This window comes from Curcuma longa, chromosome 17 (genome assembly GCF_044706935.1).
Source record: "Curcuma longa cultivar G26 ecotype Majalengka, Jawa Barat chromosome 17, ITB_CL_G26_1.1, whole genome shotgun sequence".
Taxonomy (NCBI): Eukaryota; Viridiplantae; Streptophyta; class Magnoliopsida; order Zingiberales; family Zingiberaceae; genus Curcuma; species Curcuma longa.
Genome location: NC_133877.1, coordinates 3,211,844 through 3,225,152, shown reverse-complemented (window position 1 = coordinate 3,225,152; position 13,309 = coordinate 3,211,844). Strand labels below are relative to the sequence as shown.

The 13,309-nt window shown below is 37.1% G+C and overlaps 1 protein-coding gene across 1 annotated transcript; it reads left to right on the top strand.

Annotated features, from left to right (window-relative positions):
* Positions 1-8,287: 8,287 nt before the first annotated feature.
* LOC141848743 (protein NRT1/ PTR FAMILY 6.3-like) lies at positions 8,288-12,738 on the top strand. Its single transcript, XM_074736797.1, has 4 exons — positions 8,288-8,440; positions 8,536-8,753; positions 9,230-9,801; positions 11,699-12,738. The coding sequence occupies exons 1-4, from the start codon at positions 8,320-8,322 to the stop codon at positions 12,579-12,581; spliced, it is 1,794 nt and encodes a 597-aa protein (XP_074592898.1). The 5' UTR covers positions 8,288-8,319; the 3' UTR covers positions 12,582-12,738.
* The last annotated feature ends 571 nt before the right edge of the window (positions 12,739-13,309 follow it).

Below are 13,309 nucleotides of genomic sequence, written 5' to 3'. Positions count from 1 at the left end.
CCTAAATTAATGAGTTGAGTGGGCCCAGGCCCAATCATTTGCCGAAATTGAAATGGTCGAGCCGAAAAAACTAAATCAAATCTTTATTATTTTACCCAAACCATAACCTCAATCTTACACTTGATTTCCCTATGATGTTATGCTCGCTCATTGGTAAAGGTTATTCCGATGATGGTTATTTTGCCAGAATCAAATTTCGTTCGTTGGTAAGAGTAAAAATTAAAAATAAATTGAATCTATCAATCGAAATTGATTAAAAAAAAAATTTAATTCAATATTTTCAATAAAAATTAATAAATTAATTTTTTAATTAATTTTTTTATCATTAATCGATTGATACTTATTAATAATCGATTAATGGACTAACAGTCGATTGTTATTTTTCAATAATTGATTAATGATGAACATTAGCCCAATGGTCGATTATAAAATATTTTATTTAATTTTTATACTTAACAGTAGATTGTTATATAGTTAGCATTCAATTGCTATATTAAGACTATTAGTGATATATCAATCAATTGGGTTGTTTGATTTAATCGGTCTGGTTGAATTCAGATTTTCAAAATCGAGATTCAATAATTTAATTAATTTATCGATATTTTTTAAAAATAAAAAATCAAAACCTAAAGGATGAATTTGACAAATTATATATACAAAAATAAACTAGATAATAAATAGTCTTTAGGGTAACCGTAACAACCTGCATCGAGTTGAGTTGGCTCGTGCCCAAAGTTTATTTGGCCAAATTGAAATTGTTGGGCCAAAAAAATTATACCAAAATCTTGATCATTGTATCTAAACAGTAACCTCAATCTTACACTTGCTGTCCCGACGATCTTGCGCTCACTCGCGGATAAAGATGAGCAATCAGTTTAAAATTGAATTGTTTCAATTAAATAAATAAAAAATAATTAAATTATTTTTTTATTAACCAAATTGAAAAAACTTTCTAATAAAAATAAAAAAAACTCAACTGATAAAATATTAATTAATTTAATTAAAAAAATTAATTTTTATCATTAATTAATTGATATTTTTTAATATCGATTAATGATGGATTAGTAGTCGATTGTTATTTTTCAACAATTCAATCAACTAATGATGAACATTAGTCCAACGATCAATTATAAAATATTTTACTTAATTTTTAAATTTAATAATTAATTGATACTATTATGTTATAATTAATTATTATTATTATATCAATTAACTGAGTTATTTAATTTAATTGGTCTAATCGGATTTGAAATTTTAAAATCATTGCAAAATATGTCGCCACAAAATCGGCAATGATGCCTTGAGGACATAATAGGGTGAAAGTGTCCATTAAACTGCATGCAAGCCGCAGCAGCACTGTCAGGCAACCACTTCGGTGGCTCCGTTTCCAAAATCTCTATGTTGTGCCCAAAGCTAGCCTCCGCAAGAGTATTAGCCATCTCTTAATTTCCATGTTTGTTCTAAGAGTTTTGTTGACATACAAGGCATTTTACGACTCGTTAGGTCGTCCATGCCCACTTTGCCACATGCTGTAGGAAACATTTCAGAAACCATATCCCACATGGTCATCTCCTGATAATTGGCTCCAACTGAAGTCTTCTTCGGGGAAGTACCCACCATTGTGACCAAATCCTTTGCTCCATTCATCATGGTCACTTTCAAGCATGGGAGGAACAGCCACAGCCACACAGGTATCCAAAAGCCAGTTTCTTGGTAAAGCGGTGAATCATAATAGAAATATTTATCCGATTTCTTTTTTGCAACATCTTGATCAGTGACGTCCGTTCTGTGAACAGAAGATTGAAGCACTTCTGAAGTGAAAATTTTATCGATCTTAGACGAAGGGATATTATTGTCACTGTCCCTCTATTTTTATCATATACCTGATTAAAGATTTCATGAATTAATATACAGAACTTCCAGCAAACTGATTAAAGAAGGCATTATGCTGAAAATTATGGATATAAAAATTAAAAAAACAATCCCTCGTAGTATTTGACTAGTGGTTTTGGTGAATTCAGTGCAATGCGTTTCCAACTAATTCTCTTGAAGCATGAAAGCAAGCTGAGATATCAGATACAATTGGATATTTATTAAAAATCATTTCTAGAAAAAAATAAGTTTTTGAGAGAAAAAAAATGAACAGAATGAACAAATATATATATTATAAAAAAGTTAAGACTTCAAGCTACAAATCACAATGCAATCGAAACCTGAAATTGAATAAAATATAATTAACCACTGAGAACAAAAAGGTGGAAAACACCAACAACAGATTAAGTCGCAGTGTCGAAGCCAATCATGTAATAGAAGAAACTAAACTCCTTGGACGGGAAAAGAAAACCTCATAATAAAAAACAAATAGTAAAAAAAATCTGTCTAAAAATAACAGATAATTATAGAAAGATTCTGTTTAGGAGTGAATAAAAAATTCATCGATTGAACCGATTGAATTTAAAATTTTAATTTGGTTATTTTGAAATTTTGATTATTTTTTCACAAATCAGTTAATTCAATTAAATCAGTTTAATTTTGATTTTAAAATTTTTTATTTAATTAAATCGAATTAATCAAAATAAATTTTTTTTATAAAAGTAACTTATAAATCTCTAATTAATTGATAAAATTTTAATAATATTTAAAAATTTTAATTATTTTGATTAATTTGATCGAAAATGAAATTAATCGATATTTTATTGATTTTTATTTAAAAATTTGATCAATTCGATTAATTAAAAAAATTCAGTTCAATTTAATTTAATTTTAATCGGATACTAATTAATTCTGCTCACGCATGATCTTCCATCGATTTATGTAGGAATAGTGGAACTTAAAGAAAAATTTCTATATTTTTTCCTGTCCCCAAAATAGCATGAATCTATTGAATATCAAACCTCAGCTGAGGGAGGCCATGTATTTTCCGCGGCTAGCTCTAAGGAGGATATGAACAGGGAAGACAAGTCTAATTCCTCGTCCTCGACCTCTATTGCATGATAGAGATTGCCGCTGCCTATCATCCTGAATCGATTTCAAAGGGAATTTCACGGTGGTTGAAATAGATTCTCCCAAGATTCCCAAGGGAATTTTGGTCTGCCAAGGAAACTAAAACCTAAAGAGAGACGGCAAACTTTATGTACATAATAAATAGTTGTTAAGTTAAATGTAACCTAAACCTCTGAGTTAAGTGGGCCCGGTCCAATCATTTCCTCAAATTGAAATTGTCGGCCTGATAAAGTTAAACCAAATGTTTTTTGCTTTACCCAAACCGTAAATTCAATCTTAAACTTGTCGTCCCGACGAGGTTGCGCTCGCTGGTTGGTAAGGATTGTCCGATGTTGCGCTGAGCTCGTTGGTAAGGATAAGCAATCAGTTTAAAATTGAATTGTCCAAATTTAATAATTTAAAAATAATTAAATCATTTATCACACACTTATCAAATGTTTTAATAAAAATTAAATAAATCAAATTGATAAAATATCAATTAATTTAATCAAAAATTAAATTAATTAATTTTTCTATCATCAACTAATACTTTTTAACAATCCATAAGTAATAAAATAATAATTGATTAAACCAAAACCTACGGAGAGGATGGCAAAGTAGCTATGAAAACCAAAACCTAAAGAGAGGATGGCAAATGCGTATGATCTCGAATCCCAACTCCCAAATCAACGGCGGCAGCGTTCCGGGATTCTCTCCTCCAAAGCAGCAGGAGATTCTGTCGCCCAGCATGCTGGACTTTCCCTTGGAGCTGAGTCCAGTGACGCCCCTGATCCCGGATCCTTTAAGCCCAGCACCCGAGCTCTGAGGCCGCCAAATGGGCTCGTGACCGGGCCATTGCCGGAAAGGGTTCTACCAAAATATAGGGTTCTATTTAGAGGAATCCCGCCAAATGGGCTCGTGACCGGGCCATTGCCGGAAAGGGTTCTATATATATATATATATATATATCAGGCAATGATAATATAATGAGAAAAACAAAAGTTTTCCATTGGCTATCAGAGTAAATCGGGAAGTGCACGCAGCGGCCAACCCAGACGCCCAATATCCATTTGATTGCGCTCCCCATTTAAAAAAAAAATTCTGAAAATATATCGTAGCTGGGATCAAATCGCAAAGCCTGGGTGAATTTTGAATAGATTGATATTTATTATAAATCATCAAAAAATATGTTTATATGACGTCACATAGTAATTATTTTGAAAACTCATTCTATTCAAAATAAAAGATAATTCCTTAACATTAACAAAAACGAAGGTTTAAATACTCAAGACTCTAACAATTAAAAGACAAAAATAACCTTAATATAATAACAAAAATTATTTGAAGTTTTCAAAAAAAAACTCTAAATAATATTTTTTGAGTCTAAAATTGGATTATTATAGATTTCTTCTAATAATCAATTATAAATCTTTGAATTAATTTCAATTTGATTTGTTGTATCTCTCCTAGTTCAATTTGAATAAAAAATTATAATCTCTCAAAATTTTAAGATTGCTTATATTGCATCCACGTACAAGATAGAACGCGATCATGTCAAGTAACATGAATTGGTTGTGTGTCTTGTTGGACTACTCCGCGTCAAGACACAGCGTGGAACATGACCATGTTAGGTAACATAGATTGGTCGTATTCCTTACTAGAAGTCTCAGTTGCTTCTCATCAAAGCATTACATGGAACACCGGTTGGACGTGTTTCTTGTTGGAAGTCTTAATTGCTTTTTGTTAATGCATGTAATGGGATATCACCATGTCAGGTAACATGAGTTGATCTTGTTCCTTGATCCCCTGGCATCCCCTGCATCACAAAGCTTTTTGATCGTCTCTAGGACTAGGAGCTTGCCGAATTGCTCATCTAGTTGCATCTTGGCCAATCCTTAAGGGAATGAAATTAGCAATATGTGTCCTCATTGGTGCCATGATTTTAGGTCCTTCAGTTGTCTTGTTGGATCTTTTTTTGTGTTCCTCTCCGATAGGTGATGTGCGGACTTCTCCATCCTCTTCATCAATGATATCATCTTCATTCTTATTGCTTTCCCTCGGATCATCCAAAGTCATACCGCTTCTCAATATAATGGCATTGCAATGTTCCACTGAGTTTGTCTTTGGTTGCCCTGAAAATCTCCCTATAGCTGTTGAAGAAGTATTTACTGTAGGATCGAGTTAAGCGCTAGAGGGGGGTGAATAGCACTTAAGCGTTTTTTTTTATTTTTGAAATTTTGTGCGTTCAATTACGTAAAACAAAGTATTTCTTAGCATAAGACTTAAGTAAAATAAAGCAAGAGAAAAGAGATAACAATTTTTTTACTTGGTTCACAGTCGATGGCTGTTACCCAAGGCTCACGATCTGTGATCGTTTCCGACGAGCAATTCACTTACAGAAATAAGTTGGAACGAATACAAATATTATGATAAAATAAATCTTTATCGTACTTTATAATGCAAATAACATAACTCGTTACCTAATTTGTCGGCGGTTCTTGAATCTTCGATTGAGCGCGAATCCAGCGTTACGACGACTTGGTTGATTGCTTCTACTCGCTCAGTACGTCGTCGGCTCGACAAAACTTGATCGTGGAAGTGTAAGAACTGTTGTACGAAGCCTTTGGTCCACGTTGCTTATATAATCCACTCAGGTCGACTGGAATCCATCTCGGATCGACCCCAACTAGAAAGCGATCCTCTTTCTTTGCGGCTGACTTCGCCTTTCGATCAACTAGAATCCCTACTCAGGTCGACTCAAAATTGACGTGGAGGATGTCGATAATCTTCAACTTCCGCTACGCTTATCTTATCTCAGGTTAAATTGAATCATCACTCCAGTTGACTCCAATCCGATGTGGAGGGTTTTGATATACTTTGACTTCCGCTGCACTTATCCACGTTCAGGTCGACTTGTATGTTCATTTCGATCGACTTGAGCATCCGAACTTTGGATAACTTTGCCCGGAGTCAACTACTTTACCTCTCCAACCTGCATTACAAGTTAGCTGCAAAAACAAATAAAGAATAGGTGGAGAATTAGTTCTCAGAACTATTTCTTGGTCTTAACTTTAAGTTTCTGGTGAAACATTGGATTAGATCGACGCCTAATGTTCCTCTTCGGGAACACGTCCTGATCCACTCCTCTCGGAAGAGTTTACCTGGCTGCCAACCAAGTCCTCCAGACTTGTTGCACTTTCCTACTCGATTTTGTTCTTGACCCCAGGATTTGCTGCTGCGACTCGGTCCTCTAGACTGCTCAGTCTTCATCATTCCTCTAGTCCTCCTGATTGTACCCAATTGAACTTTGGTCATGCTTCTTGGTCCTCTAACACTGCATGGGCTTGCACTTGGTGCATTTGACCTGCCAAGACTTCCACCTGATCCTCCAGATCAGAACTTTCTCCTTGCTTAGCTTTCAACTAGGACTCTGTTTTTTGTCTAATCTCAACTAAGACTTTACATGTGCTCTCTGCACACTAGATCAAACACATCAGTCCAATAACATATTTAACTTAAACCTAATGTCATTATTAAAATTAAAATTCGATCATTTGGTACTTCCACTTGCAATATATGCAATTTGAATTTTCAACATTTTAATATCGTTAAATAAAGTATCTATCTTATCTGCCATTTGTTTGAGTCCTAACAATATTTATATGAATGTGTGACAATAATTTAAATATTAAAAAGTTTAACTAATATTAAAGTATATTAAATTATTTTTTTCTAAATGTAAATGAATCTTACATTACTTTACATAGCTTTTCATTGGTACAAATAATACAATCCTCATTTATGTCACAATTAATACGTTCCAAATTGCGCCCTCAAGAAAGCGACAAGTATAATCAATGTAATTAAGAGCTCTAAATCTTCAACTTTCCCTTGAAGCAACGGCACATAATTATAACAAGATTAGGTGATAGATAATCTCTGAAAAGCTCAGTTGTGGTAGTTTTATGGTTTGAAATTTAGGACAAATCCTAAGTGGAAGGGGAATTGTAGTTGAAATGGTGGGGAAAAAATTTATTCCTTGTAAGATTTTAGAAATAAAAAATTAAAATACTAGTGAAAATTTGATTTATAATTTATCTTTTAAGCAAAAAATTAATACAGAATTTGATTTAGAATTTCGTTCAAAATCGAGCAGATTACTCCATTCACTATGAGAATCTCAAACTATTTTATTTCCTTCCACGATAGAGTTAATTAGTAGCATTTGAAAAAAAATCATTTAACAGACGCATGCATTTCCTCCATCAACTGCCATTTCGTCCCTGGCAACACTGCCTAAAGACGAACATCAACATCAGGCGACATGCATGCATTTCCTCCACAATTACTTATCGACACATTAAATTTGTAACTCAACTCTTATATTTTCTTTAAAAAAGAGTGAGCCAACGCATAGATATGTTAATTGACATATTTATTGCTGGGGATAATGGACATTGATCGTCAAAATTAAAAGCAGATATGCCGTATAGATTGTGGTAATAGCGACTTAATGTGGAACCTCCCTGCAACTTTGTTTTTGAATGAATCTTAGTTTCCCCCCCCCCCCCCCCCCCCTAAACTTAATTAGTTTTAGGATCATTTCTCTCGACCAAGAATTAAAGGGAGTGATCTTTTAGTTTTAAAAGCATCAAACGTTGATATACATATTTTCTTAATCAAATCATACTGCTAAAATATAATTGATCGTGCTAAGCATGGCCTCATAGCTATAATCACTAATCAGGCGGAGTCTCACGCCTGACATGATAATATATAGTAACAATAATAATAAATAAACAAATAAATATGCACATCTTACATTTCCCTCGCGTTATCGATAAACAAATAATTAAAAATTTCTCCAATTTTTTATTTACAGACGATATAATTTTGTATTGTTTTTACACCGACAGAATGAGCCGAGCGAGATGTTAGTTTTTCTATCAATTTATTGTAAATAAAAATTTTAATTATATATGTGCGACAGGAATTCGTAATTGACGTCGTCAACTCTACTCTGTCGTTTTGACAAGTCAATGTTTAAAATTTTGTATCAAATTTCTCCACATTGTTTTTATCAGGCGGGGGCAGCTCAATCAAGAGGTGTCGATGCTGGTCTTGATTAAGACCGATCAAATTGCTCAAATTGTTAACATGATTGAAGTTGAAGCCTTACAATGATAATATTGTTTACAATCTGTGATTGGCACACCTGGCTGCCTAATTAAGATTCCAACCTTTCTTTTCTCTCTTTATATAAAGGCTTCCCCTCTTCCTCTGTTTTCTGCATACTCAACTTATTCACAAAGCCTCATCTCTTCCTCTAGTTCTACCATGGGTGGCTTGCCGGAACACAAAGCCTCTGGCGAGATCGTCGCCGACGCCTGGGACTACAGCGGCCGCCCCGCCGTCCGATCCCGCACGGGCGGCTGGACCAGCGCCGCCATGATCCTAGGCACGTAGTAGATCTTGTACTCGATTCTCACTTCTAATTTCAGCTCTGGAAAATTATAAATAGCATTAATGGCTAATCCATGTTGACGATTGAAGTGGTGGAGCTCAACGAGCGGCTGACGACGCTGGGGATCGCCGTCAATCTGGTGACCTATTTGACTGCGACGATGCACCTGGGTAATGCCGCCGCCGCCAACTCCGTCACCAACTTCATGGGCACCTCTTTCATGCTCTGTCTCCTAGGTGGCTTCGTCGGAGACACCTTCCTCGGCCGGTACCTCACCATCGCCATCTTCGCCGCCGTTCAAGCCTCCGTATGCAACCCTTCCCCCTTTTTTCCCTGAAAAATTTTACTTTTTTTTAAAATATTTTGCACCTTATAATTTTCAATGCTTTAATTAGTTTACGAAATAAAAAAGAAAAATTGTCCTTCCCTCACTGCTACTAGTACTAAGAGTATAGTGCACGCGTTTGCCACAGTTTTAAATTTAGACCTCAAAGAATTATTAACGTCTCTAATTTAAAATATCTATTTTGTCCTTTTTTTAAGTTACTACCAATTAAATGAGTAATAATCATTTCAAGAATAAAATAATTTATTAATGACAATTTTAAAAACATATTGATCTTTGAAAGATGTTTTTAAATTACCTTTAGTCATGGAGTTTGACGAAAAGAATCAATGGGTCAAGGTATTACGTTTATTTTCCAAATTATAAGGGGTAAATGTAATATTTGAAAAGCAAAAAGAAATATTCCCTTTTTTTTTAATGAGATTTTACATGAACAGGGGGTGACGATCCTGACGATCTCGACGGCGGTGGCGGGGCTGCGGCCGCCGCCGTGCACGGCGGGCGGCCAGTGCGAGAAGGCCACTGGGGCACAGCTGGGCATGCTCTACCTGGCACTCTACACGACCGCGCTCGGCACCGGAGGCCTCAAGTCGAGCGTCTCTGGCTTCGGCTCCGACCAGTTCGACGAGACCAACAAGGAGGAGAAGGTGCAGATGCAGAAGTTCTTCAACTGGTTTTTCTTCTTCATCAGCATCGGATCGCTGCTCGCCGTCACCGTCTTGGTCTACATCCAGGATCACATCGGGCGGCCGTGGGGGTACGGGATCTGTGCCGCGTCGATCGCGCTGGGGCTGATGATCTTCCTCGCCGGCACGCGGCAGTATAGATTCAAGCGGTTGGTGGGGAGCCCGCTAACGCAGATCGCGGCGGTGGTGGTGGCGGCATGGCGGAAGCGGGGGAGAGATTTGCCGTCGGACCCGACGTTGCTGTACACCGGCGAAGCAGCGGAGGAGAAGGGGGCGCCGCAGATGAACGGGAGGCAGAGGCTGCAGCACACCGAGCAGTTAAGGTTAGTGGAAAATTATTACATGCAGTTTTCCATTTATTATTATTATTTTCAATTATATGAATTAATTGATGCTCAGCCATTTATTTATGTTTTTTTTTCAAGATCTATCATATGCTTAGCAGGTTCGCTTTTGATTATGCTTTCAGATACCTTAACTTCCATCAACACTAACATGGAGAATATTACATCTACAAATTAGATAAAATAAAATTTAAATGGATAAAACTTTAATTGTTTGACATACTTTATAATATTTTTATTTACACCTTCATATGGAATAGATGTCAAGTTGTAAAGGGACCTTTATCCTTTTTTTTTAAGGGACCTTTATCAAATCAAGAGTGACTCGTCTTCCCTCATAATCAAGCCTCACTTTTTGTTTTTTTCTTGCCGTCGTTTAGTTTGTTTAAATGACTCACGTAAAGTTGTTCGTTTTATTCGTGTGACGTAACGTCAGGAAACAAAACGTAGATCGCAAGTTGAGTCCATATCTTTGGTTCAGTCAGCTAGTCAAAAATAAAAGACATTGAATAATAGTGAGTGGGTGCGACCATCATTTGAGCTGCAGCTTTCCACATGACAAACACACAGCTCATCAACAATGTTTAGGTATAACATTAAATACCTTATTATCTCTCCTCTATTATTGGATCGTTGTCGTCTTAAATAATACAGCAGAGAGTTACTAAGGAGTAAGGAGCAAGCAGCATCGTGGACCTTAAGAACGAGAAGCATAGTAGATAGTGGTGGAGTTATATATATTATATATATATATATATATATATATATATATATATATATATTTATGAAATTTAATTTAGGGATTAATAATGAACTAAAATAGGAAAAAGAAACTCTTATGGACTTCTTTTCTAAATTCTAAAATGAACTCCGGGACTAAATTAAGTCGGAATAGAATAACACATGTCTTCCCCTTGATCGTAGAGGCCAAGCTATAAATGGCTTTGGAGCTCAGGCAACAAAAGTTCTCCCGAGGCGATTGGAGGGTGAGCATTAAACATGGTTTCATTGGCGAGCTCACGAGTGATGATCAAGGAAATAGGAAAATAAAGATTTTTTTTCATTTTGGATTTTGTTTCTTCTTATTTTTTACTTATAACTAGAGAATAGAAACATCGTTCTAAAATATTAAAAATATATTTAAATACGAAAACATTCTTTGTCGAATGTTTAAACATTTGAGTTCAAGTGGGCTTAGTCTGCATGTTACAAAACTCATTACCTGTTCTTAATTAGATTATGGACTATTATAATGATGCAGGTAGGGTGTCGACGTAATCTTTCAAATATCTATGATTCGGTTTTCAATTCAGTGATGAAAATTTTCATCAGTTCAAAAAATTAAATATCTAAATTTCTTTTTTAAAAAATATTTTAAGCATTTTAGTTGGGCAGTCACGGACGGTATAAGACAAGGAAAATATTATTGCGACTGTTGCACTTGCTGACTCGTGTTATTTTTTATGGAGGTCTGCGACGTAGATCTTCACAGATTTGACATGTCGGAGATGTCGGCTAAGAAGTCCATTTTTATTCTGACCCTTGGAGCTTCGATCAGCCATATTCAATATTTTATCCACTATCATTTATTTAAGCCCCTTTATTTTTTAGGATAAATGATAAGTATTATTTTAAATTTCCATTCAAGTTTAGGTAGATTTTGAAAGATGGATATCATCCATTTATTGATGAGTGAAAGTACGACACAGTGGCAGTGAGTGATCTTATCGAGTGAAGCTCCGCAATTATTACTGGAATATAACTAAATGCATACATACACCTCCCCAAGATAGAGACAAAGCGTTGTTACAAAAAAAAAAAACCCTTTAACTTTAATTATTTTAATATTTAGTTTAATAAGTTTTGTTTTTTTTAGGTTCCTGGACCGGGCCGCCATTCCCGACGCCCCCGCTGCCGGTGGCCAACCGTCGGCGCTGCCTAGCAAGTGGCGGCTCTCGCCGTTGACCAACGTTGAGGAAGTCAAGATCGTGGTCCGGATGCTGCCCATCTGGGCCACCACCATCATGTTCTGGACGGTGTATGCCCAGATGACCACCTTCTCGGTGGCCCAAGCGACCAAAATGGACCGCCGCATCGGGTCCCACTTCCAAATCCCCCCAGCCTCCCTCACCGTCTTCTTTGTCGCCTCCATCCTCGCCACCGTCCCCGTCTACGACCGCATCATCGTCCCACTCGCCCGCCGCCTCACTGGCCACCCCCATGGCCTATCCCCTCTCCAGCGCATTGCCATCGGCCTCCTCTTTTCCATCCTCGCCATGGTCGCCGCTGCCCTCTCAGAGATTAAGCGCCTCCACGCCGCCAACAGAAGCAACCCCACGACTCTCAGCGTCTTCTGGCTCGTGCCGCAGTTCTTCCTCGTCGGTTCCGGCGAGGCCTTCGCCTACATCGGCCAGTTGGATTTCTTCCTCAGGGAGTGCCCCAAGGGGATGAAGACCATGAGCACGGGGCTGTTCCTGAGTACGCTCTCGCTGGGGTTCTTCGTCAGCTCGGCGCTGGTGGCAGTGGTGCACAAGGTGACGGGGACCGGGTCCGGCGGCCACGGCGCGTGGCTCGCCAACGACCTCAATCAGGGGAAGCTCTACAACTTCTATTGGCTGCTGGCAGTGCTCTCCGGCGTCAATTTGGCGGTGTACCTCCTCGCCGCCAAGGGGTACATTTACAAGGAGCAGCGCTATTCGGTGGAGGATGAGAGCGTCACCGGCGTGGAGTTGGCCGAGGAGGGCTGCTGCCACGCGTAGACGATATAGACACGTATCTCTTTAATATGCTACTTTTTTTTCTGGTGTAATAATTTGCACCTTTTTCTTTCTTGTTTTCCCTTTTTTTTCTGGTGTGATAATTCGCAACGCTTTGTCACTTTTAACGCCCATCAACTGCTTTGTCGTTGCTAAATTTTATGATTTCAGTATATAATCATAAAACTAGTTTAATTAAAAAGGAAATTTTATTCTGATCCTTCAAATATTCACTTTCTTTTCGAAACAAGAATATAATAAAATATTCAATTTTTATTCTGATTAAAAACATATTATATTAATATTAAACTGATTATGTCATGTCATGGAATTCAATTAAATTGAAGCTTCTATGTCTTTTAATCGATCTTTCTGGAAGATGCCTTTGTAACGGTAGGCTGTTCCCTCCACTTCTCTGACCTTTCCAGGTTCCACGGCCTCTGCATCGCACTTTCAAATTTTAACGGACAAAATTTTCTTGCGTGACGTGGCGAGTTTGGCCCCGCGAACTTTTTGAATTTTCTCCTGGACGAGGAAGTAACTTCGAAAGCTCAAACACCAAATAGCATTTCTCCAAATGGAGAAAACATTTGCAGCATTGCATTATTTCCCTATTTAGTATCTCCGTTGCTTCTTCGCTCACTCGCCATTTCATCGCATTTGTCTCCTAAAGCATTCTCAAAGCTTGGTATAAAAGGAGACGTGTGGGGTTGGGAAGCAGAGAAGAATGA

What these genes read in the sequence shown, in the direction of transcription:
- LOC141848743 (XM_074736797.1), top strand. Translation starts at nt 8,320, where the DNA reads ATGGGTGGCTTGCCGGAACACAAAGCCTCTGGCGAGATCGTCGCCGAC. An exon ending in CAGCGCCGCCATGATCCTAG is followed by an intron (nt 8,441 to 8,535) that starts GCACGTAGTAGA and finishes TGACGATTGAAG; the next exon opens with TGGTGGAGCTCAACGAGCGG. An exon ending in CAGCACACCGAGCAGTTAAG is followed by an intron (nt 9,802 to 11,698) that starts GTTAGTGGAAAA and finishes TGTTTTTTTTAG; the next exon opens with GTTCCTGGACCGGGCCGCCA.